General features: G+C 37.5%; 2 protein-coding genes and 1 pseudogene across 7 annotated transcripts in view; 1 reads left to right on the forward strand and 2 right to left on the reverse strand.

The window, feature by feature from the left end:
• The window catches only part of cdc42bpaa (CDC42 binding protein kinase alpha (DMPK-like) a), a 61,636-nt gene extending 45,699 nt beyond the window's left edge, over positions 1-15,937 (forward strand). For 2 of the 4 annotated variants that reach the window (XM_058749896.1, XM_058749897.1), the window contains exons 17-39: positions 109-233; positions 1,276-1,381; positions 1,584-1,732; positions 2,483-2,574; positions 2,686-2,762; positions 3,117-3,155; positions 3,821-3,940; positions 4,268-4,345; positions 4,655-4,760; positions 4,849-4,985; positions 5,207-5,346; positions 5,434-5,515; positions 5,646-5,865; positions 7,216-7,278; positions 7,412-8,011; positions 8,636-8,733; positions 8,901-8,985; positions 9,366-9,489; positions 10,825-10,942; positions 11,371-11,553; positions 12,199-12,316; positions 12,899-13,059; positions 15,396-15,937. In XM_058749896.1, coding sequence (XP_058605879.1) covers positions 109-233; positions 1,276-1,381; positions 1,584-1,732; positions 2,483-2,574; positions 2,686-2,762; positions 3,117-3,155; positions 3,821-3,940; positions 4,268-4,345; positions 4,655-4,760; positions 4,849-4,985; positions 5,207-5,346; positions 5,434-5,515; positions 5,646-5,865; positions 7,216-7,278; positions 7,412-8,011; positions 8,636-8,733; positions 8,901-8,985; positions 9,366-9,489; positions 10,825-10,942; positions 11,371-11,553; positions 12,199-12,316; positions 12,899-13,059; positions 15,396-15,527 — 3,153 coding nt within the window. In that variant the 3' untranslated portion in view covers positions 15,528-15,937. The remainder of the gene's footprint in view (positions 1-108; positions 234-1,275; positions 1,382-1,583; positions 1,733-2,482; positions 2,575-2,685; positions 2,763-3,116; positions 3,156-3,820; positions 3,941-4,267; positions 4,346-4,654; positions 4,761-4,848; positions 4,986-5,206; positions 5,347-5,433; positions 5,516-5,645; positions 5,866-7,215; positions 7,279-7,411; positions 8,012-8,635; positions 8,734-8,900; positions 8,986-9,365; positions 9,490-10,824; positions 10,943-11,370; positions 11,554-12,198; positions 12,317-12,898; positions 13,060-15,395) is intronic. The other 2 variants (XM_058749900.1, XM_058749899.1) reach the window with 2 other exon arrangements.
• Positions 1-20,982, reverse strand: part of LOC131523534 (NACHT, LRR and PYD domains-containing protein 3-like) — a 454,982-nt pseudogene that overhangs the window by 390,991 nt on the left and 43,009 nt on the right.
• fzd3b (frizzled class receptor 3b) overlaps positions 17,412-20,982 on the reverse strand; it is a 37,599-nt gene continuing 34,028 nt past the window's right edge. For all 3 annotated transcript variants that reach the window (XM_058749927.1, XM_058749926.1, XM_058749928.1), the window contains one exon: positions 17,412-20,746. In XM_058749927.1, coding sequence (XP_058605910.1) covers positions 20,530-20,746 — 217 coding nt within the window. In that variant the 3' untranslated portion in view covers positions 17,412-20,529. The remainder of the gene's footprint in view (positions 20,747-20,982) is intronic.

Here is a 20,982-nt window from a genome sequence, read left to right on the forward strand (position 1 = left end):
CGCTTGTTATATAAATTTTGTAAATTTTGACTGACTTCAAAAAAAAAAAAAAAAAAAATCTTGTGATCAGTAGTGTGTATGTTCAGTAACATGTTTTTGTGTGTGTAGATGATGTCTTCATTTGAGAAGTTGAGCTGCAGTAACAAACAGCTGGAGGAGGAGATGAGAGAACTGGCTGATAAGAAAGAGAGTGTGGCCCACTGGGAGGCCCAGATCACAGAAATCATTCAATGGTGAGAAACACACATAACATGCTTACGCACTTTTACCTTGCTGTTCACGCTTATGTCTAAAGTTGGAATCAGCTCTCTTAGACTATGATCTGTCCTGTGTCCTGGTTCAACTCTGCTTAGATTTGTGTAAATTGCTATCAGTTTTGTTAGTTCCAGTGGTAGTGAAGTTACTGCATTTTGCCTTTGCTGTGACACAAATTTGTTACTAGACGGGCATAGAGTGCAATATTATGAAATGTATTTTGTTAAATAACATTAAAAATCAAACAAATTCATCATTTTAGCCCACACATCTTAAATTTGTGGCACACTTTGGCACTTTTCAGTGGCATTTTTACCCTCAAACCCTGGTTAATTTTTTACCCTCTTGTAGCTTTGTATTCGTAAGATTGTCTTTTTTTTGATGTCGCTACAAGTTTATTGATTTTTTCAGACATTTTAATCCTCAAAAGTAAACTATTTCAAACGTACACAATTGGCATTTACAAAAAACTTTACTTGTGCTTTTGGATGAGTTCTTGATTAAAAATTTAATGGCTCCACCTAATGCATCAGTAAATTTACAGGATGTACTAATCCAGAGCTTGAAGCCAAAGAGGCATAAGTGCAAGGGTGTAGGATTGATCAGAAGGAGTGGGGTGGGGACCCATTATAAACCCTATCAGCTTGATAAATACTTATGAAGTAACATAGCATTAGCCCAGTAGTTCTTGCTAAAAAGCCATAGCAGATCATCACTTTTATGTGCATTCAGTCTAAGGCTTGAAGAAACTGGCTGGAAGAAGCTTCTGCATGGTCTTAAGGTCATTGTTTTATTTTGTTTTCTCTGCACAGTGGCTAAAAATCCTAACATGTAATGAGTATTTCCCAAAAAGTGGTGAATAAGGGTTATTATGGTTGCTACTCCCTGCATAATTGCAATTACATTTTTACTGCAGTGATGCTACTTTTGCACCAAACCCTAGGTATTTGTGTAGCCGTTGGGCCATCTAGTGGTGATGTTTTGTAAGTGCACATTTGAGCATCTGTGTTTTTCTCTCAGGGTCAGTGATGAGAAAGATGCTCGAGGTTATCTGCAGGCTTTGGCCACTAAGATGACAGAAGAACTGGAAGGCCTGAAGAACACCAGTCTGGGTGCACGTGCTACTGTAAGTGTCCTTTTACAACTAAACTTTGATCCTGACTGTAAACTTAGTGCTTAGTGTTAGAAATGCACTGTAGCATGAGCGAGTAATGCACTTTATTCTAAACAACGTTCTTTTCAAACTTTAAATGCTATTATTTGCATCAAATCTTACTGCATGTTGTGAGCCAGTGGGTGTATGAATCACTTTTCTTCTGGTTTTCCAGGACATGCCATGGAAGATGAGGCGTTTAGCTAAACTGGACATGTCTGCCCGTCTGGAGCTGCAGTCTGCACTGGATGCCGAGATTAGAGCCAAACAAACCATCCAGGATGAGCTCAACAAAGTCAAGGCGTCACGTATGGCCACTGAGTGGTAAAGCATACATTTCTGCTTTCAAGTCTCCAATAGGTCATACCTGTCGGTAGATCAGGAAATGATTTGATAGGTGTTATCTGTTAGATAATCCAGTGAATAGCTGGTAAGAATCAGCATTAGTTCTCAACGGATATGGGTTTGACCAGTGTCGATACCTGAAGAACATGATGGCCAGTTCCAATTTTCTTCAAATATGATGATTGTTTATGATATGTATACATAATACAAGAAACTGATACATTTGAATTTAATTTAAAATATGAGAAATGAAAAATGCGCACTTAGATGTCTGTTAATTCTTTAAAGCCAGCATGACATTGCATGTCATTGATCTTATAGCAAAACTATTCATTCATGCAAATGTTTGTCTTATTTTATTTTTAACTAAAAGTATCATAACTTCTCGCCCCTACGAACTTGCATTATTACAGTAAAATGGAAGCTTGGTGACTTGGTGTTCTATCCATCTGATGTTGATTCAGTTTTGAGATGTCAACATTGCACTCAAAAATGGTAGCAAACGACTGCAGTGACAAGTTTACATATTTTCTTTTTCGATGATGTTACACTCAGATCAGTATCACAACACAGAAGATCTGTCTATGCTTCCGTTTCATTGTGACTTTAATAATTCAGTAAAATGTTAATTGACCATTAGCCAGCATTGATGATCTAAAAATGGCCATATGTTTGCATATTAATCAGGTTATGCTCATCATACTGTGTCTGATTTTTTTTATTGCACAGCAAGCTGGAGGAGTCAGAGAACAAGAACCAGGACTTGCAGGCAGAGATCCAGAGGCTGAAACAGGAAACTGAGAGTCTGCGCACGTCCAAAGGTAAAAACACAAACATTTGAAATCAATCAGGCAAAATTTTACTGACAGGCCTGATATTGTTAAGACTGTTTATGCTCGTATGTGACATCTAAGTCATGTTATGTTTTTCAGGGGTCAAGCACCAAGACTCCCAGAATTCCTTCCTGGCATTCCTGAATGCCCCGACCTCGGCCCTGGATCAGTTTGATGTAGGTATTTAAAGCACTTACATGTGGCTTTAGTTTAGGATCGCAGCCGAAGCGATCATCATTTTTGACTTTGTAAAATTAATTCGTTCTGTCTGCTTTTTCATTTGTTATTCAGGGAAATTGCTTTTATTGATATTTCTGTTTCCTCTCATATTCTCTTTAAATGGTTTAGTGTGGATTAAATAACTGGCTGAAACACATTCTCGATTATTACTTCTGGGCTTTTGAGACAGTAATTTTAAAAGCGAGTGAGCTTGTGTGTGTGTGAATCCTGTTCTCTGTGTTCATATATTGTTTGCTCTCTTTTTATTTCTTTTTCTCCTCCTATCTGTCTTGTTTTTGTCTGTGATGAAGCGCTCCACTGCCTGTGGGCCAGCTGGCAAAGGCAGACGTGTAAGCTCCTTTTGTGTATTTGGTGCAGTGGTTCGACTCTACAATGATTGGATTGCGTGACTTTGATGCATGTCTGCGGTGTTACTGCATGGCATAAGTGACATACCCACATTTCCCAGGGGGTTTTTCAAGCACACATGCTTGTTTGTCACATTCAGGGTCCATTTCACCTCAGTTTGTCTTCATCATACACATTTCGGCTACAAACTGTCACTTTCTGGGTCTAATACATATACAGTATTGTGTTTTATTCATCTTGCACTACCAATAGAGGTTTTATTCCATACCACAACCAATGACTCAACTTCTAACTCACATTTGCTGTTTCTAAATCTTGTGAAGCTTGTTGTGAAACAGACATGTGGCGTTTGTGTTCAGCAGTGTTTTCAGATTTCTTTTCTGATTATTTATGCTTTGCTCTTGGCTCTTGTTCCTGTCAGGCAACATTGACGTGGTGTTTGGGCTTTGGAAATGTTTTTAAACCTTTGTCCTGTCAAATTGCTGCTAATGTGCATGATGTGTTTTCAAACAGCCTGTTGTGTTACATTTAGCAGGCATGTCTTGAGTCTAAATGCTGTCGTTTTGTTTTCCATCTGCTGCTAATGGGTTTGTGGTATGGTTGGATCTATTCTCTAAACATTTCCTTTCTCTAACCTTCTCGATAGATCGACTCTGTCGATAACTTCAGCCTGTCCAACACACCTTCCCGGGAGGAAGATGGAAGATCCCAGGTCACCTCCCACTCTCGCTCACCCTCCACCACAAGTGATGTGGAGTCTCAAGAGGTAACTTCTCAGTTTCTGACCCCCTTTAGCAATGCTGAAACTCTGTTTTGAAACTTAATGACTTGGAAACTTAGTATATTCCACTGCCATTGTGGATGAAACTTAACACTTTGCTTGTCAAGGTGCATCCTGGGATTGCCTTATCCACAATAAAAACATGGGAAGCCACCTTACAGTGTAGCCAAAAGCATGCCTATGATGCCTTTATAAGGCTGTCTAGATAGGCAGATCAGTAGGTTTTAGAACGGTGCTTCATTCAATCAAGAAAAGAGACGTAAGAAAGAAATGGTAGCATGTTGTGACTAATATCTGTGACTGTTTTTCCAGCAGGTAGATCAGCCACAACGAGGTGCACAAACTCCCATGCGGTCTGGATACAGTAGCTCTGGTCACAGCACACCTAAAGTAATTCATTCATTTATTTATTTTGCTCCTGCACTCTTAAAAATAAAGGATCCATGAGCGTTTTTTTCTTGCAGCGATACCATAGAACCACCTATTTGTGTTCCCCAAATAACCTTTCAGTGAACATTTTAATAATCTAAAGAATCTTTTTGGACTGTAAAGAACCTTTTGTGCTTTGGAAAGTTTCTATGATTGCTAAAGGATCTTCATGGACCCATCAGTGCCCAAAGATTCTAGCTACTTTCATGTCAGCCAAATCATATGTTCTGTGATGTGCTGTAATTTAGTGTTCTAAATTGCTCTTTTTAGCCAAAAGCCCATCAGTTCGTAGTGAAGACCTTCAGTACGCCCACTAAATGTAACCAGTGTACGTCTCTGATGGTGGGACAAATCCGACAGGGCTGTACGTGTGAAGGTGAGAGGTCACTACAGCAGCAGCTGAGGTTGTCATGGATATGGTAAATAGCGTTAAGATTGGCATTCACCTTGTTCTCCTCCTACAGTCTGTAACTTCTCCTGTCACGTGACGTGTGCGGACAAAGCTCCCGCCGTGTGTCCGATCCCACCGGATCAAACCAAAGGACCTCTGGGTATTGACCCCCAGAAGGGCATAGGCACGGCTTATGAAGGCCAAGTCAAGGTTAGAAGCTTTAGTTTAAATTCCCATGAAAGTTTTGTGATCAAAAGGAACAATTAGCTGATACACGTTTAGTCTACAAAATGAAGCAGAAATAAGTTGGAAAGTTATAATTTCATCCTATGATATTTATCTGCTGCCAAAGATAATACTGCTGAATAGGGTATATATTAGGAATAAGTTCCCAATTAGTTGAGAACTAATTCTGAGATCTTTTCGTCTAGGTACCCAAACCATTAGGTGTGAAGAAGGGATGGCAGAGGGCCATCGCTGTAGTCTGTGACTTCAAGCTCTTCTTATATGACCTCCCAGAGGGCAAAGCTGCTCAGCCTGGTGTCGTGGTGAACCAGGTCATTGACATGAGGTTAGTGAGGGCCTCGAAACAAACATCTGAGCCTATGTTTGATTTTTGTGTTTGCATGATCGCTAAATCGCTCTCTTTTGGTTTCAGGGATGAGGAATTTTCTGTTAGCTCAGTTTTGGCATCAGATGTCATTCATGCGAATAGAAAGGACGTTCCCTGTATTTTTAGGGTGAGTATTTTTTCTTCTTTTTTTTTAACAGAACTTCATATCGATAACATTAGTTTTGTATTGTAATTAAAAAAAATAAATAAATAAAGGTGATACATTTTAAAGCTGTTCTCCTCTTCCTCTCCTGCAGGTGACAGCATCACAGCTCTCAGCATCCACCAATAAAAAGTGCTCCATCTTGATTCTGGCTGACAGTGATCAGGAAAGAACCAAGTGGGTTGGCCTCCTGAACGAGCTGCACCGTCTCTTGAAGAAGAGCAAACTGAAAGAACGCTTTGTTTATGTCCCTAAAGAAGCGTATGACAGTGCACTGCCTCTCATCAAATCCACACAGTCTGCTGCTATTATAGGTACAGTCAACCACATCCACCAATAATCTTGGGATTGTAATGTGTGTGTATTTATTTGAATTATTCATTATTGTAGAATTATATTATTATATAATTCTGTATTCGATTATATATATTATATCATAGAACTTATATCTCTGTGTGCTTGTGTGTGTGTATGTATATATATATATATATATATATATATATACATATACATACATATACATATAAAGTATATACATATAAAGTATATATATATATATATATATATATATATATATATATATATGATGCAAGGATGGTGGTTGTATCCGCAGGTCGGGTGGGTCATGTAATAAAAAAATAATTGCGGGTGGATGAGATAAATCATTAGTGATGCAAAATACATTTAAGGTTTTAAATTTATTTTTTCATCAGGCAGATAGACATTCATTTTTGTGTGTGTTCGCCTGTTCGGGAATGTGGAGTGACAGATACAGTGGCATTCCAGATAAAGTTTGAATGGAGTAAAGCGTGTGTTTATGCTATTAAGAAAGGGTAGACTATAATCTGGCCAAAGAAGAACTTTTATTTTTTAATTAAATGTTAATTTAAAAGCAGGCTATTATCATTGTATTAGCCTGTTACCGTTACCCCTTATGGCTCCGATGATGTTTTGTTCCGTCCTCCACACGGTGCCAAATCACACCAGGAGCGAAGCAACTGGATTCACGAGGCCACGAGATTCTGGGATGCTTCTACCAGCGTGGCTGGTATAATATATATACATATCTATGGGTATAAACACAAGCATTGACTTGACTAGAGCGACCGTGATCAGCTCCGGTGGCCGCGTCGGAGCCGTAATGCGTGGCAGACGTGATGTGCAGATCAGCTCTCACATCACTGAATCTGCTGTTAAGAATGAACCATCCATTCATCATATCATCGTGCAAAACTAAGAATTAGTCTAATTATAATCATTGGAATGTGACGATTGGGTGCCGGTCGGGTCGGTTATCTAAATCATAGAAAAATATAGGTGCGGGCGGATAATTTATTTGAAGCAGCGGATTCGGGTGACGTTTGAGCTCATCCGTGCATCTCTATATACACACGTGTGTGTGTGTGTGTGTGTGTATGTCTTATAATGTAATGAATAATAATAATAATAATATATAAAGGTAGTCTGAATTGTTTTTAATAATTACATGATACATGTTAATATATTGAATGTTTGTATTTCAAAAGGGCAAGAAAAATCCTCTTTAATAAAGTAACAGTTTACAAACTAGTCTGCACTAGTCAAGCTCAATTCAGCCTAGATTTTTTATTTTTTTATCAAACTCTGCTTTCTGTTTATTTAACTACGTTTCTGTTTATCCGCAGATCATGAGAGGATAGCCCTGGGCAATGAGGAGGGGTTGTACGTTATTCATGTTACCAAAGATGGTAAGTGTAGTTATAAGCTTTATCTGTGTTTACTGTACTTATCTGCTGCATTTAGACTGTATATATAGGTGACGTACTTCATTTTTTGATGTTAATACAAAGCTATTTACTGTTTACATGTTCCTATTCGCAGAGATTATCAAGGTAGGAGACAATAAGAAGGTCCATCAGATTGAGTTGATCCCATCGGAACAGCTGATTGCTGTGATATCGGGCCGAAACGGCCATGTACGGCTTTACCCAATGGCGGTCCTGGATGACCGTGAGGCCGATTTTCACAAGATAGCGGAGACCAAAGGCTGCCAAACTCTGGTTTCAGGCACGATCAGACAAGGATCTGTCACGTACCTCTTTGTGTCCATGAAAAAAACTGACAAGGTGATGATTTACGAGCTCAACAAGAGCAAAACACGCCATCGGAAGCTACGGGATATCCTCGTCCCGGGATCCGTGCAGTGGATGGGTCTCCAGGGCGACAAGCTCTGCGTGGGCTTCCAGGCTGGGTTCCTGCGCTATAATCTTCAGGGGGATGGAACTACCTCTAGCCTCCTCCACCCTGATGATCACACCCTGGCGTTCATTGAGCAGCTGTACCTGGACACTCTCTGCGCCGTGGAGATCTCCAGTAAAGAGCTGCTCTTGTGCTTCAGCAGTATCGGTGTGTATGTGGACTGTCAGGGCAGACGGTCACGACAACAGGAACTGATGTGGCCGGCAACGCCCACTGCATGTCGTGAGTGACCATCAGTGTTTCTGTACTGATTAATATGGCTTGTTCTCACTTGTTTACAGCAAGATAATACCAATCCACAAGGTTCTGAATTAAATTACTGCACTTGAAATGATGGATTACATTTCCATTGTCAAATGTGAAGTACACGACAAGCCTTATTTTAATACTTATATTTTATGCTCTGACATACATTTTTATTCTTACAGTCTTTTAGCTTAAAAAGTCTGTCTGTATTATTGATATACCTGTGGTCTAATATATATATATATATATATATATATATATATATATATATATATATATAATAAATTGTATAAAAATACTATGATATATAATAATATTTATTATAATAATAATAATATTTAAATGATTTAAAATATATTATTGATATATGTATAGTCTAATGTAATGATATATTAAAAATGATATATAATAAAAATAAAAATCTGTAGTCAAAGATACTGTAATATTTCTGGATTGTTTTGATGTAAAGTTTAAATGCTTTATGTCCTGGAAAGCTTGCTTAATAGTGGTGTTTGTAAAGATTATTGTTTCTCACATTAAGGTTAGTGATTTTAACAAAATTGAAAATTATAAATGTTTTCTGTGACTCTTGTCTTGCAGGTTATAATGCACCTTATCTGTCAGTGTATAGTGAGAATGCTGTGGATGTGTTTGACGTCAACACTATGGAGTGGATTCAAACAATGCCTTTGAAAAGGGTACTTTTTTTTCTTTCATATATCTTTATAAATACAAAACAACATTATAAGAAAGACAGACATCTTCCAGAGAGAGCTTTTCATATCTATGAAATAAAATATATGTCGAAGCAGGTGGTAAATTAAAGTGCGGTGTGTTAATGAGCTGTGGGTCGCCTGCATTGCAGGTTCATCCTCTGAACGCTGATGGCTCTCTAAACCTGCTGGGGCTGGAGACCGTACGGCTCATCTACTTTAAAAACAAGACAGCAGGTGAGATGCTCCCTACAGCTGCTCATCCAGGTTCTGAATATTTCCACCCCACGTATTTATACATATTCAGCAGGAAATAAATGATAAGAAACGGAAAAGAAAAGTTGTTTCAGAGAAAGAAAAAAGAAAGCTAATGCATTTTGACTAATATTTTGAATGCAGATTGTTTTCTTAATGATTTGCATTTATTAGAAAGAGAATGGGGTCCATTTTGATTTCGTATTGTTGTTACAATGTAAAGAATTGGCTTAATATGCAGAATAGTGTGCATCAGCTCATGCGTATGTGATGTAACAAAGTTGTACATCCTAATTGACGCTTGTTGTTTAATGTGTTGTGAAATGTGTGTAATGCTTTGTGTGCTGTGTAATGATGTGCAGAGGGAGATGAGCTGGTGGTGCCAGAGACATCTGATAACAGCCGCAAACAGATGGTGCGCAGTATGACGAGCAAACGCCGCTTTTCGTTCCGCGTGCCGGAGGAGGAGAGAGTTCTGCAAAGGAGGTGATGTGCAAGCCTTGCAACACTGACCATCATGACTTCTAAAGGAAACTTGTCAATTTGGACCATTCTAAACCCTGGGGATAAAGTTGAATGTTCTTACTAATCGTAATTTTATTTAGTTAATGTTTAATATAATTAATGTTCTTCTTTGCATATTTACAAAGTAGGTCTGCACGATATATCAAAATTGATTTGCAGGCTGTGGTTAATTTAATTAATTAATAAATCACAGGAATTTGACAATGGCATTAAGCCATATCACAAAATCAATTTTAATTTCAATGTATCGTGCAGCCCATCTTCATAAATTAAATAAATATATGCTTCAATAAATATTTTAAATAAATATGTTTACTGATTTCACTGTAAAGCGCAACATTTATACTTGTGTAGTTCATGATAGTGTTTCAACATCTGAGAACAGCAACCCATCAAAATAAAGTTTGATGGTTTACCATTTAAAAAAAGGAGAAATTAAGACATGAATTTAAAAAAATGTAATTTTACTGTGAAATGAAACTATTTATTTTACATGGTTTATTTTACAGTATTATTATAATATTTATTGTTTTAATGTATTATTATTTTAATCAATTATTTTTATTTAATAAGTAATCTAAATATTATAATCCGTAATCACAATAACAGTGGGAATGTGGCCAATGAAAACTCAAGTGGAAAGAGAGTATTCAGATTTTTTTTTTTTTACTCTGAAATTGTTAGGTTTGAGTGTAAACAGTAAACCCAAGTATAAACACCCAAATTTTCAGTTTTTCTCCCCCGAATATTAATAGGTAATAAATAATAAACAAATTTATAAAATAAAATAAAATTGAACAACCCTAAAATTATTAATTAATTCTAAATATATCTATTCAAGTAATCTGTTTAAAATTCTTGTATTTTTTTTCAAATAGCAATATATATCACAGAAAAACAAAATATCGCAATGTCAGTTTTTATCGTGTAGCCCTGTTATGTTATGAATAACAAGTTTATGTGTGAAAAATGTCATGCAAGTTTATTCTGGCTGTTTAAAAACACCTGAAACCTAGAAAAGCAAATAAATGAGTAAAATAATTACAGTTTCAACATTGTAATTCCTTGCGACTAAGTTTCAAAAGTTTCTGTGAAACTTGTGACTAAGTATGCAAAAGTTTCTGTGAAAATGACTATTTAAAGAGGTAAACACTGAGACAGTTTGATAGCTCACGTTTCAGTACAGTGTGAAAAGCCCTTAATCGAAATCCAAGTTTCATGTTTGCATTTTTTCTTGAATTATTCTTGTCTTGAAGACGGTGCTGTGAGTCTCACTGCATTGTTTATGCTCTTTAGGGAGATGCTGAGAGACCCAGAAATGAGGAATAAGTTAATTTCCAACCCAACAAACTTCAACCATGTGGTTCATATGGGCCCGGGAGACGGGATCCAGATCCTGAAAGATCTGCCAATGGTAGGAGCAGCTAACAGCAGGGAGCACGTCACCTCTCATATTCTTCTGCCGCTTCTCTACGCCTCCATCCATCTGTTTCTAAAAGCTGTTTTAATGAGCATGAGCCATCTTTTGTTAATTATGTTCACTGTTATTATTTTGCATTTTATAGATGAGCTTGATTAAAAGACAACAAAACCACATTTGACATTTTTAATGTGAAGTGGCACAGGTCTAGAAGTTACTACAATTTTTATTTCCTTTAGAATAACCAACATTTATGAAATGGGGGCAATTTTGCTTTCATGTTGTCTTTTAAATGACCTCACCTCTTCCTCTTCTTATTTACACCATTACTGAGCAGAAAACTGTTGCATGCATCTATATTTTTTCTTTCTTTTTCCTCCATTTCTCTCTCTATATCTGCTCCTCCTGGGTTTCCGCTGTAGCCCGGTTCTCCTCTCCCCTCTCCTCGTCTGCACCTCATCTCCACCCCTACAAGCTTTGAGCATGTCTATCACATGACTGTCACCTCTGCTGACAACTTCCTGTCTCAGGACTCCTCCCCTCTCTCCTCCCACTCCCTGTCCCTCAGCTCCGCCCCTGGGACCCCTGCCTCCATCTGCTCTCTGGTAGGACCAGAGAGACATTTACAGATACACTCCATCTGTTCTCTGTAGAGGATGAATTTATGCCAACACGCATTAGCTCACTTTCATATTGTTTAAATGAATCTATGTTCCAGTTATCTGCCTGCGTCACAGAGTTACTATGTAATATTCTCAATTTACAATATGTCTGATTCTTGCATGCTAAATCATCCCTCCCTTCATTTTTATTTTTATTTTTAAGCATTATTATTAAATATATAAAATATTTTATTAATATAATTTATATTATTAAAATATAAATAATGTAGATATTAGTATATATTATGTATATATTAATATTTATATTAAATAAATATGAATAATTAATAATATTAAATAGCCAGTATGACCTCAAAGCTAACAGACATGGTTTATAAGCTACAAAACCCCAATTTATCTTTTCATGGGGTTTCATACATGGGAACGAAGGATTGTTTATTCTGCTTGTTTTATGTAGATAATTCAAAAACTAAGTGAGAAAATGAATTTTCCCCTCGCTATATAATTTAAGATCATGTACAGTGACACTGGTAAATTTTTACCCCTTCTTTGAGAAGTTATTGATTGTTTTCTTTCAGTATTATGTAATATCAGAAGTTTTTTTCTGACTGTGTTTTTGTTGTTCAGAATGTGCGTCCTCAGGAGAGCCGTGGTGTCCTGGGAGCATCCGTCAGTATCCCCTCCATCAGCAAGGCCAGGCCTGAACCGGGACGGTCTATGAGTGCCAGCAGTGGCCTGGGCATACGTGAGTACTGAAATATCTGTTCATAGACAGAGATATGGGGATGAGAATGAATACAGTTGAAAAAAAAAGTTAGGAAAATAATTAAATGAGTAGAAAAATAGAAATTTATTTAGAGGAGAAAAAAAGTTAAATTAGAGTGCCTGTTTTATAGGAAATATTACTAACTTTGAATGGGCATGACGCCTCTGATTGTAGTAATGTTGTCTCTGATCGTCTGATCTGTTCATGTTCATGCGTTTAGGAGGTGTGGCTTTGGATTGTGATTTGCAGGGTGGGTGCGACGTACGCTTTCAGTGCTATCAGGCTAAAGTTAGCATTTTCCAAGATCTCTTACTGCACCTTTATACTTTCTTATTTAAAATGTTCGCTTTTGAATTTTCAGACTGTATTTAGAATTTTCAGATTGTATTTAGTATTTAGAACTTCCAAACGTTTTTTTTTTTTTTTTCAATGTTCTAACTTCTTTTTGAATTTTCAAACTTTTGCATTGATTGACATTGGGCCAGACATAGTGTTATTCGAACTTTTCAAATTCTCAAATTTAAGTCAGTGTCTTAAAGATCTGTTGATGTCTGTCTGTAGGCTCCTCTTCACAAAATGGCAGTGCACTGAGACGGGACCTTTCCGTTGGCAGCTACGGTTCTACCAAACGGCAGATGACGTCACCTTCTGATGGCTCGCTGTCATCCGGAGGAGGCATGGACTGTGGAGGTGACGCCCCCCTATCCCAGTTTGACAGAGAGGTCAGTACCAGCAACGACTGCCAGTGCCGGCTTTTCCAGATGCCTTTGTTTCTGAAAGGGATTAAAAAAAAACAGAAAACATTTTTAAAAATACCTTAACGTATTTGGAAAAACTAGACTTGTTTATTATTAAAAATACGGTTCTCTATGGATAAAATAAATACTGCTGAGAACTGTAGTCACGTGGAAATGTTTCGATTTTACAAATGACAAGTCCGGTGGGATTTCAAAAGGCATGTTTTAGTGTTCTTTTTGTGAATGTTGATTTAACATGTTCATTTGACCTTCAGACTGATCAAAGCAGGTAAAAGTTTCACTCCTGGAGCTCTTTGTGATGCTAATCACCGCTAAAACTCTATAGAGAGCACTAGAAGTGTGTTATACAATTCCAGTACACAGGCATCCGTTCTGTTTCACCTGCAAAAATGTGTTTGGAGGGTCTCTATCCTCTATTTCTCACGCTATATGCATGTGTTGAGTGTGTGAAGTGACACCATATCCACAGATTGAGGTGTTGACCTGCTAACACTCCTCCCACATACATGCACGCACACGCACACACACACACACACACACACACACGCGCAGTCTGCATCTCAGCCCCACGTTTGACCGTGTGCACATCGACTCCATAATGACGTGTGGGTGCTGTGTGTGACTCTTTAGTGTCCAGGAGTGTCACCCACAGAGAAGACTCCTGATCTGAAAAGGGCTTTAAGGACCCTGCTTAGTAAGCTAAAGGTAACGTACATGACCGTGCTCCCCCAGATCTGAACCCTGTAGCTTCGTCATAGACCTCAGATGGAGGAAATGGGTTAGTTGAGTTGTCTCCTTGTTAAAAGCGTGTTTGATCTGTGTAGGTGGTGAAACTGTACAGTGTTTGCTAGCTTTAGTAATAACATTAATGTGTCACATAGCCCCTTTTATCCATCCACTTTACATTATGTAGAGGAGGACTGATGTTGTGGTTGTTGAAGCTAGTAATAGACCATTTAATGGGCTGCTGTTTGGGTATTTAGAGATGATCATGTCAACCAACAGCTAAGAAAATAGATAAATAATTTCAGATATGGTTTAGTAAATTTTGAGTAAATGTTATGCAGTAAAGTCTTATTTTTAGCAATTTTGATAGGTAATTTGTTCTCTGATTCTAACTTTTAAATATTTATACCACAGTTACAGCATTTGTCTTTGAATATTACAGATGGACCAAAATGGTCACAGCTACAGCTAACTAGGAAATTAGTGATGTTGAGTATTTGATTTTTTGTATTAATATTTTTAGTGGTTTTGCTTTAAAGGGAAGAATTTAGAGACGCAGGTTCATAGAGGTTTTAACTGGATATAGCAGTAGCAGTGAGACTGTGAACATGGTACCACCACCTCAGTGAAGTCTCTTAAAATTCCTCATCTTTAAAACACTGTCACCACAGCCTTCAAAGCAATACTTGTAATGAATTCACCTCCTTCAATAATAAATTTCAAGGGAATTACTGTTGGACATCAAATCTTTTGAAGTGAGCAATGTCCCCGATATTATGCAGAAACCACTTTTCCTTAAGGTTTTTTTTTTGAAATTATTATTTCTTAGTGTTTTTGAAAGAAGTTTCTTATGCTGTATTTATTTAATCAAAAATACAGTAAAAACTGTAATTTTGTTAAATATTATTATAATTTAAACTAACTTTTTCCTTTTTAATATATTGTAAATTGTCATTTATTTCTGTGACGCAAAGCTGAATTTTCAGCATCATTAGTCCAGTCTTCAGTGTCACATGATCATTCTAATCATTATTATGTGCTGATTTGCTGCTCAAGAATCATTTCTTATTATTAATGTTGAAACCTGTTGTGCTGCTTTAATATTTTTGCAGAAACAGTGATGCATTTCAGGATTTTTCAAGATTCTTAAAAATATGAATAGAAAGAAAACAACAGCATTTATTTGAAATGGTTTTTTTTTTGTAATATTGTAAATTTTTACTCACATTCAATCAATTTAATGGACCCTATTTACTAAATAAATAGATTTCTTTCTTGAAAAAAAAATCGTACTTGCGTGAAACTTTTGAACTGTATTTATTCTAATTACTCGTATGTGTGTCTGGTCACATGACCCCATACAAGCTTCTTTAACTCCATCTTGTCATTCAGATAATTCACTCGCTTTAAAAATGTCATTTTGAACATCTCTATTTAACATGCTTTTAAACACATCATTGATTAGTTTTGGCCGAAGAAGACTGATGTTTGGCCAAAATAGTCAAGAAAACCTCAAATCTACAGAATTAAAACAAAGCTTTGTCACTAACTTTTCCCTCTTCTCCTACCTTTAGGACTCAGACTCTCCACGTCACTCCACGGCTTCCAACAGCTCCAACCTGAGCAGCCCACCGAGCCCTTCATCCCCACACAAGAGTAAGACTCAGTCTCTGGAGCGCGGTGAGCACCTGGGCTGGGAGACATGAGCGCTGCCCCGGCCCACTTCTTTCTGACTTCCTGTGGGGCCCCAAGAGAGTCACGCATATACCTGAGACTGAGAGCCGACTCCTTATACATCATATTCCTAAACACGCCGCTGGGCCCAGGTGTGTTTGTTTGCGTGTATTGGTGTGCATATGCATTACACGTGTGATTGTTGTACACACGCACATTACTGTGCACCTTACATCCCTTTTGAGTGGACCCATCACCACTGTTCCTGTTCCTGTGTTGGATGGGGGAATAGACCACTGAGCGTAGCTTATCACCTACCACCACCGGTGTGGACGGGGTCGAAAACAACAAACAGAGCTTTAACGTGAATTTATCAGTGTTTGTTGACAAGTGTGCCTCATCTAACACAAGAAAATATATGCATTCAAAAGTCTTAATGGACCGGGGGTGTTACTTTAAACGCATAACACTAAAGATCATGAAAACATTCATCGAGGATCATGGAAAACTCTTCCTGGCATTCCAAACCATGTGATAAAACATGAACACTTCAATTGAGTTCAGCCCCAATAGATAGAGTGGCACTACTGTATAACTCAGCCTCTACCCTCCAGTGCCATGCTGACCTTAATAGTCAGAGGTCAGAGTTCAAGAATAGATTCTGAGTTCAATAATGTAAATAGAGTTTAAGTAGAGTATAATATATAATGAAATCATAACACTACTCTGTTGTTAAATAAGTGGCTTTGAGAGAGTCTTCAAACCTTTTTATTTTCCGTGTCAAGGTTCTAGTCAATTATGCAGAAATTTATGTCAATTTAAGCATTATTTTGTCAAGATATGCTAGTTTTTCACAATTACACTAAAATTGTCAAGACTTGCAAGGGAACACTACATAAAAAAAATTGAGCCTCATTCGTAAAACACAAGGAGAATAGTTTTTGTGTAAATTGTTCGTAATGCCGTTCTTATGTACAATTTTCCATAGAATATGACGTAAACAAGCTTGCAGTGACATTGTTCATAAAAACATTGATGTGTAAATTGTTGCATTAAACATTCACATTCATAAAATCGGTTTGTGTTCTTGAACTGAAAGCAAGGTGCATAAGGCCACAGCGAATTGTTCATAAAACAATTGTAAATTGTCGTATTGAATGCAAGATATACAAGGTCGTAATAAAATTTTATGAAACAGTTCTTGCATAAATTATCGCATGAAATGCAAGATTGACAAGCTCGCAATAAAATTTTATAAAACCATTCTTGCATAAATTGTTGCATTAAATGTAAAATTCGCAAGGTTGCCATTAAATTTCACCACAAGGTCTCCATAGTGAAATTTATCTCAAATCATTGATACGTAAATTGTCGTTTGAACAAGACTATCATAAAATTGTTTGAAATAATTCTTGAGTGAAGTGTTGCATGGAATGTGAGAGAGAGAAAGCCACAGTGAAAATGTTTGTAAACATTCTTGTGTACGCTTGCATTAAATACGACATTCACATTACATACGACATTTACGAGGGCGGCAGTCATGACTTAAGCGCATCGTTGAATGGAATTTTAAATTAAGCAATATTTAACAAACAACTGATGCAAGAATATTTTCTAAGAACAATTTACATGAATAAAGTCTCCTCGTGTTTCATGAATGCTGTTGTATATTGTGAGCAAGATCTATCATTCAGAGAAATCAAAATGTGTATATTGCTAAATCCATATTAAACTCACACTCAAAACACGTACAGTCACGTGATCATAAATAAGCTGCTGTGCTGAATGTAACAGAGATTTACTGCAGCCTTGTTCATGTTACTCTTGCCTACATCTGTGCTTCACGGTTCCGTTGCCGAAGCAATAATGCTGTTTCCAAAGAGTTTTTTTTTTTTTTAAATATTAATGTTAATTATTATTCTTTTTAGTATTTTTTTTTTTTTTTTTTTTTTTTTTTTCAGTGTTTTAAAGTTTTGTTTTCCAACTCACAAGAACCAAACTTTGCCTAAGGTGTACATGTGAATATAATCATAACATATAGAGCAACCTGGACCACTAGATTCAGAGCGTTTAATGTTTGTGACATGGAGAAACACTAAACTCATCAGGAGAAGCATTTAAAGGGCTTCAAACTCACTGGTGCATATAGCTGTTGCCTCTTCCTCTAACACTCATAATGACTCAACAGGGACCCCGAGGACCAGCAGGAGATTAGGTCATTTGATATTAATGTAAATTCATCAAGGATGTACAGTAAAGCTGCTGTAGTGATGTTTTAAACATGCAGGGTCAGACTATCAAACATCCCTGAACCTCAAAATACCTCAGATTAGAGAGCAAAGCCATTATGATTCCAACAGAACCTCGTCTGCGCAACAATTTTAGCTGTCCCTCTGTCCGGTTTCATACACGCATTGGCATTTATGAATTGTTCGCATACCTTACTGCTTGCTTTTGCAAAGCAAATTTATGTCAGATTTGATTTCTTTAAAACACATTCTGCAGATTCAGTCTCTTGTATATCTAGATGCTGTTAAGAATTCCCAAATATTCCAGATTGTTTTTAGGAATAGCTCACTCAAAAATCATGTACATTAACTCACCCTTATGTTGTTGCAAACCTTTATAGCTTACTTTGTCCTATAAAGTTAGGCTAAAAGTAGTCAGATTATATTACCTAAAACGTGTAATGCTGTAATGGATTACATTGTTGATTAAAATTTTTCATCAGGTAATTTGGAATCAGTACTTTGTAAGTAAACTACCCAACCTTTTGGGGAAAAAAACGTATTACTAAAAGCATTAAATATTGCTGAAATTAAAAACGCTGCATAAAAATATAATATAAAAATATGATGAGTAAGTCATATGGGTTTGGAATAATGACAGAATTTTTTTTTTATTTTTGAGTGAACTATTCTTTTAAAGTATGCTGAAAAATGAATGACCTTTCAGTATTGAAGCACATCCAAGTACAGAAGTAATGAATGTTTGTGCATATGTACCTGTGGTTTTATTCATTCTAGTATTGCCAGCATTTTGTATTTTCCATTATATGCAAGCACTATTGAAACCTTCACTGTGGAGCAAACTCGGCACGAGCTCAGATATCCCTCGGGACCTTAGTTAAGCATTTGCTCTATTCCATGACCATGGTTCATTCCAAATAAACAACAAAAAAAAAAATCATAATACCATTTTTTGTTTTTTTCTAATAAGGCTGTAACGGGTTAGAAACAATTTGCCAGGGTTATGGTATTAACATGAACAGGAAACCTGTTTGAAATGTTCTCAGGTATGTCAGAACCAATGATTATACGTTTGCATGGAGGAGAATCAAGATGGTAGAATGACAAACGTCCAGATCTTTGGGTCGTTTGATCTTTAGGACTGTTACTTAGCAAAGAATAGATCAATATTAGAGCGGGAGGTGCCTTAGTTTTCTTAGATCAGTGTAAACTGGTCAGTGTAGGTAGAATGGATTAGAATGAGAGGAGATGACTGGAGACTTGTTAAAAGACACATTCACACTTGCATTTCACATGAGGATTTCATTTGCCTTGTTAGTGAATTGCTACTTCATATCATATAATTTCTTCTTGATTTTGATTTTTGTAAGACTATGTACAGATTTGCATGTCATAGGTGTAATCACTTGTTTTAAGGACTGTACGGCTGGATTGTTTTATTTGTATTGTATTTTATTGACCTGTGTGGCGTGAATGGTTGGGACGTGAACATGAATTACCCCATACTGCAATGTAGACCTTTTCTTATTTCTTTTTTTTTTTTTTTTTTGCACAAGTGTATTTAAGGTGGAATACTGTTATTTGTATTGGTTTGGACACCACTTTTCACATGGAAAGCTCATTATCGGACTATTTCAATAAAATTGGGAACTACAGAACGTGTCTTTTTTTACTTTACAAAAGCTTTATTTGAAATCTTGCATGACGCTATGACTGGATTTAATGTCTACACATTCAACAGATAGCCACGGTTAAAGTGCTATATTGTTCCTCATTAAAGTGGACAGAAGAGTCAAGCATGAAAATCAAGTGTACTTGGGAAACCGAAGGCAAAGATACAGCAGAAGCAGTAACAGCAATCAGAAAAACAGCTTTTACAAAGCTCAAGGTCCAACGTCACATGTTTAGGCACTGAGTACCAATGTAATCTCATCCAACACGTAAACAAAAACACTCGACTTCACTTTTAAAGCGTCGTAAAACAGCACAATTCATGAAAATTCAACACGTTTCTATGGTCCATAAACATGGTGCATGAGCTCTGGCCTGTAGAAATAGCCTGCTGAAATATTCATGAAGCAACATTAGAAAGAAGCACCATTTACAAAGCTTAAGACTCCTGTACACATGGGCGGAAAAGCATCTGCATGTAAGGTGATGTTCTGAAAGACAACATTTGCGACCCATTTTAATTCTGTAATGTGACATGAGTGTGGGGAGGGCAGAGCGAGCCGATGTGATGAGGTAGGCAGCCGTCAAGCGGCTGAACAAAAGCACATCAGGTGTTGGTGAGGATTCTGGTACGTCATTCCTCCATGCCTTCTCAACCAAACCACCACCAGAAACTAAATACAGCTTGCTAGAGGCACAAAACTGCTGATCCTCCCTCTCTTTGAACAAACCATCCTTCGGCTTTCAAGGGTTTGAAACCTGATCTCTAATGGGACAGTCATCAGTCTTGAAGCGTCAGTGACTCTTTAACCCAGGTTGTGTGATGGATGTAATGGGGAAAATCTCCCATCGGACAGCTGCGGCCCATCCTGATGCTGCTTTATCACATGCAGTAAACTTCTTCCGGCAGAACTTCACAGTATCAAAGAAAACATATCTTGTTACTCAGGTGCGCTGCTAATGGGACAAATCCTGAGGACGGCTCTGTCAACACACATGCATCGAGTTTCTGATTCCCCTGCTGCTGCCAAAAACACATGTCTGTCCGTTAGTGGCTACAGGACAGGTACTCTCCCGTGCCTCTCGTGTCAGTAGGCGAAGGTCAGTCTCTGGGTTACGCACTTTTCCCGTCCTCCTCTGCCAAGCAGTTCACACTGGATCCGTGCGTGATGCTGGCGGCTGGTGCGTTGCTCAGGTCTCGAGCGCTGCCGTGTCTGGATTGGCTGTCGAGGCAGTGAAGGCTGCTGTGATGGGACAGCTGCTCGTTGAGCCGTGGCATGCTCCCGTACGCCGGGCGTTCCTCCATGCCTCTGTGGCTAGAGGGGGTGAACCTGCGTTCAGAGGGAAAAACCACAAGTTATTTGAGTTCAGGCTTCTTTAAACATGCAGCTCTACGTGTCTAAACGAGCACAGCTATATGACAATCTCTGAGGAAGCTCAACTGACACGCATTAAAGCAGAGGTTATAAATTTGTAATCAATATGTAACAAAAACTACAGTATAAAGCAAAAGTCAGCTACTTGATTGCTTGTATTCTATTATACATATATAAATAAGAACTGGGCG

The sequence above is a fragment of the Onychostoma macrolepis genome, chromosome 17 (genome assembly GCF_012432095.1).
Source record: "Onychostoma macrolepis isolate SWU-2019 chromosome 17, ASM1243209v1, whole genome shotgun sequence".
Classification (NCBI taxonomy): Eukaryota; Metazoa; Chordata; class Actinopteri; order Cypriniformes; family Cyprinidae; genus Onychostoma; species Onychostoma macrolepis.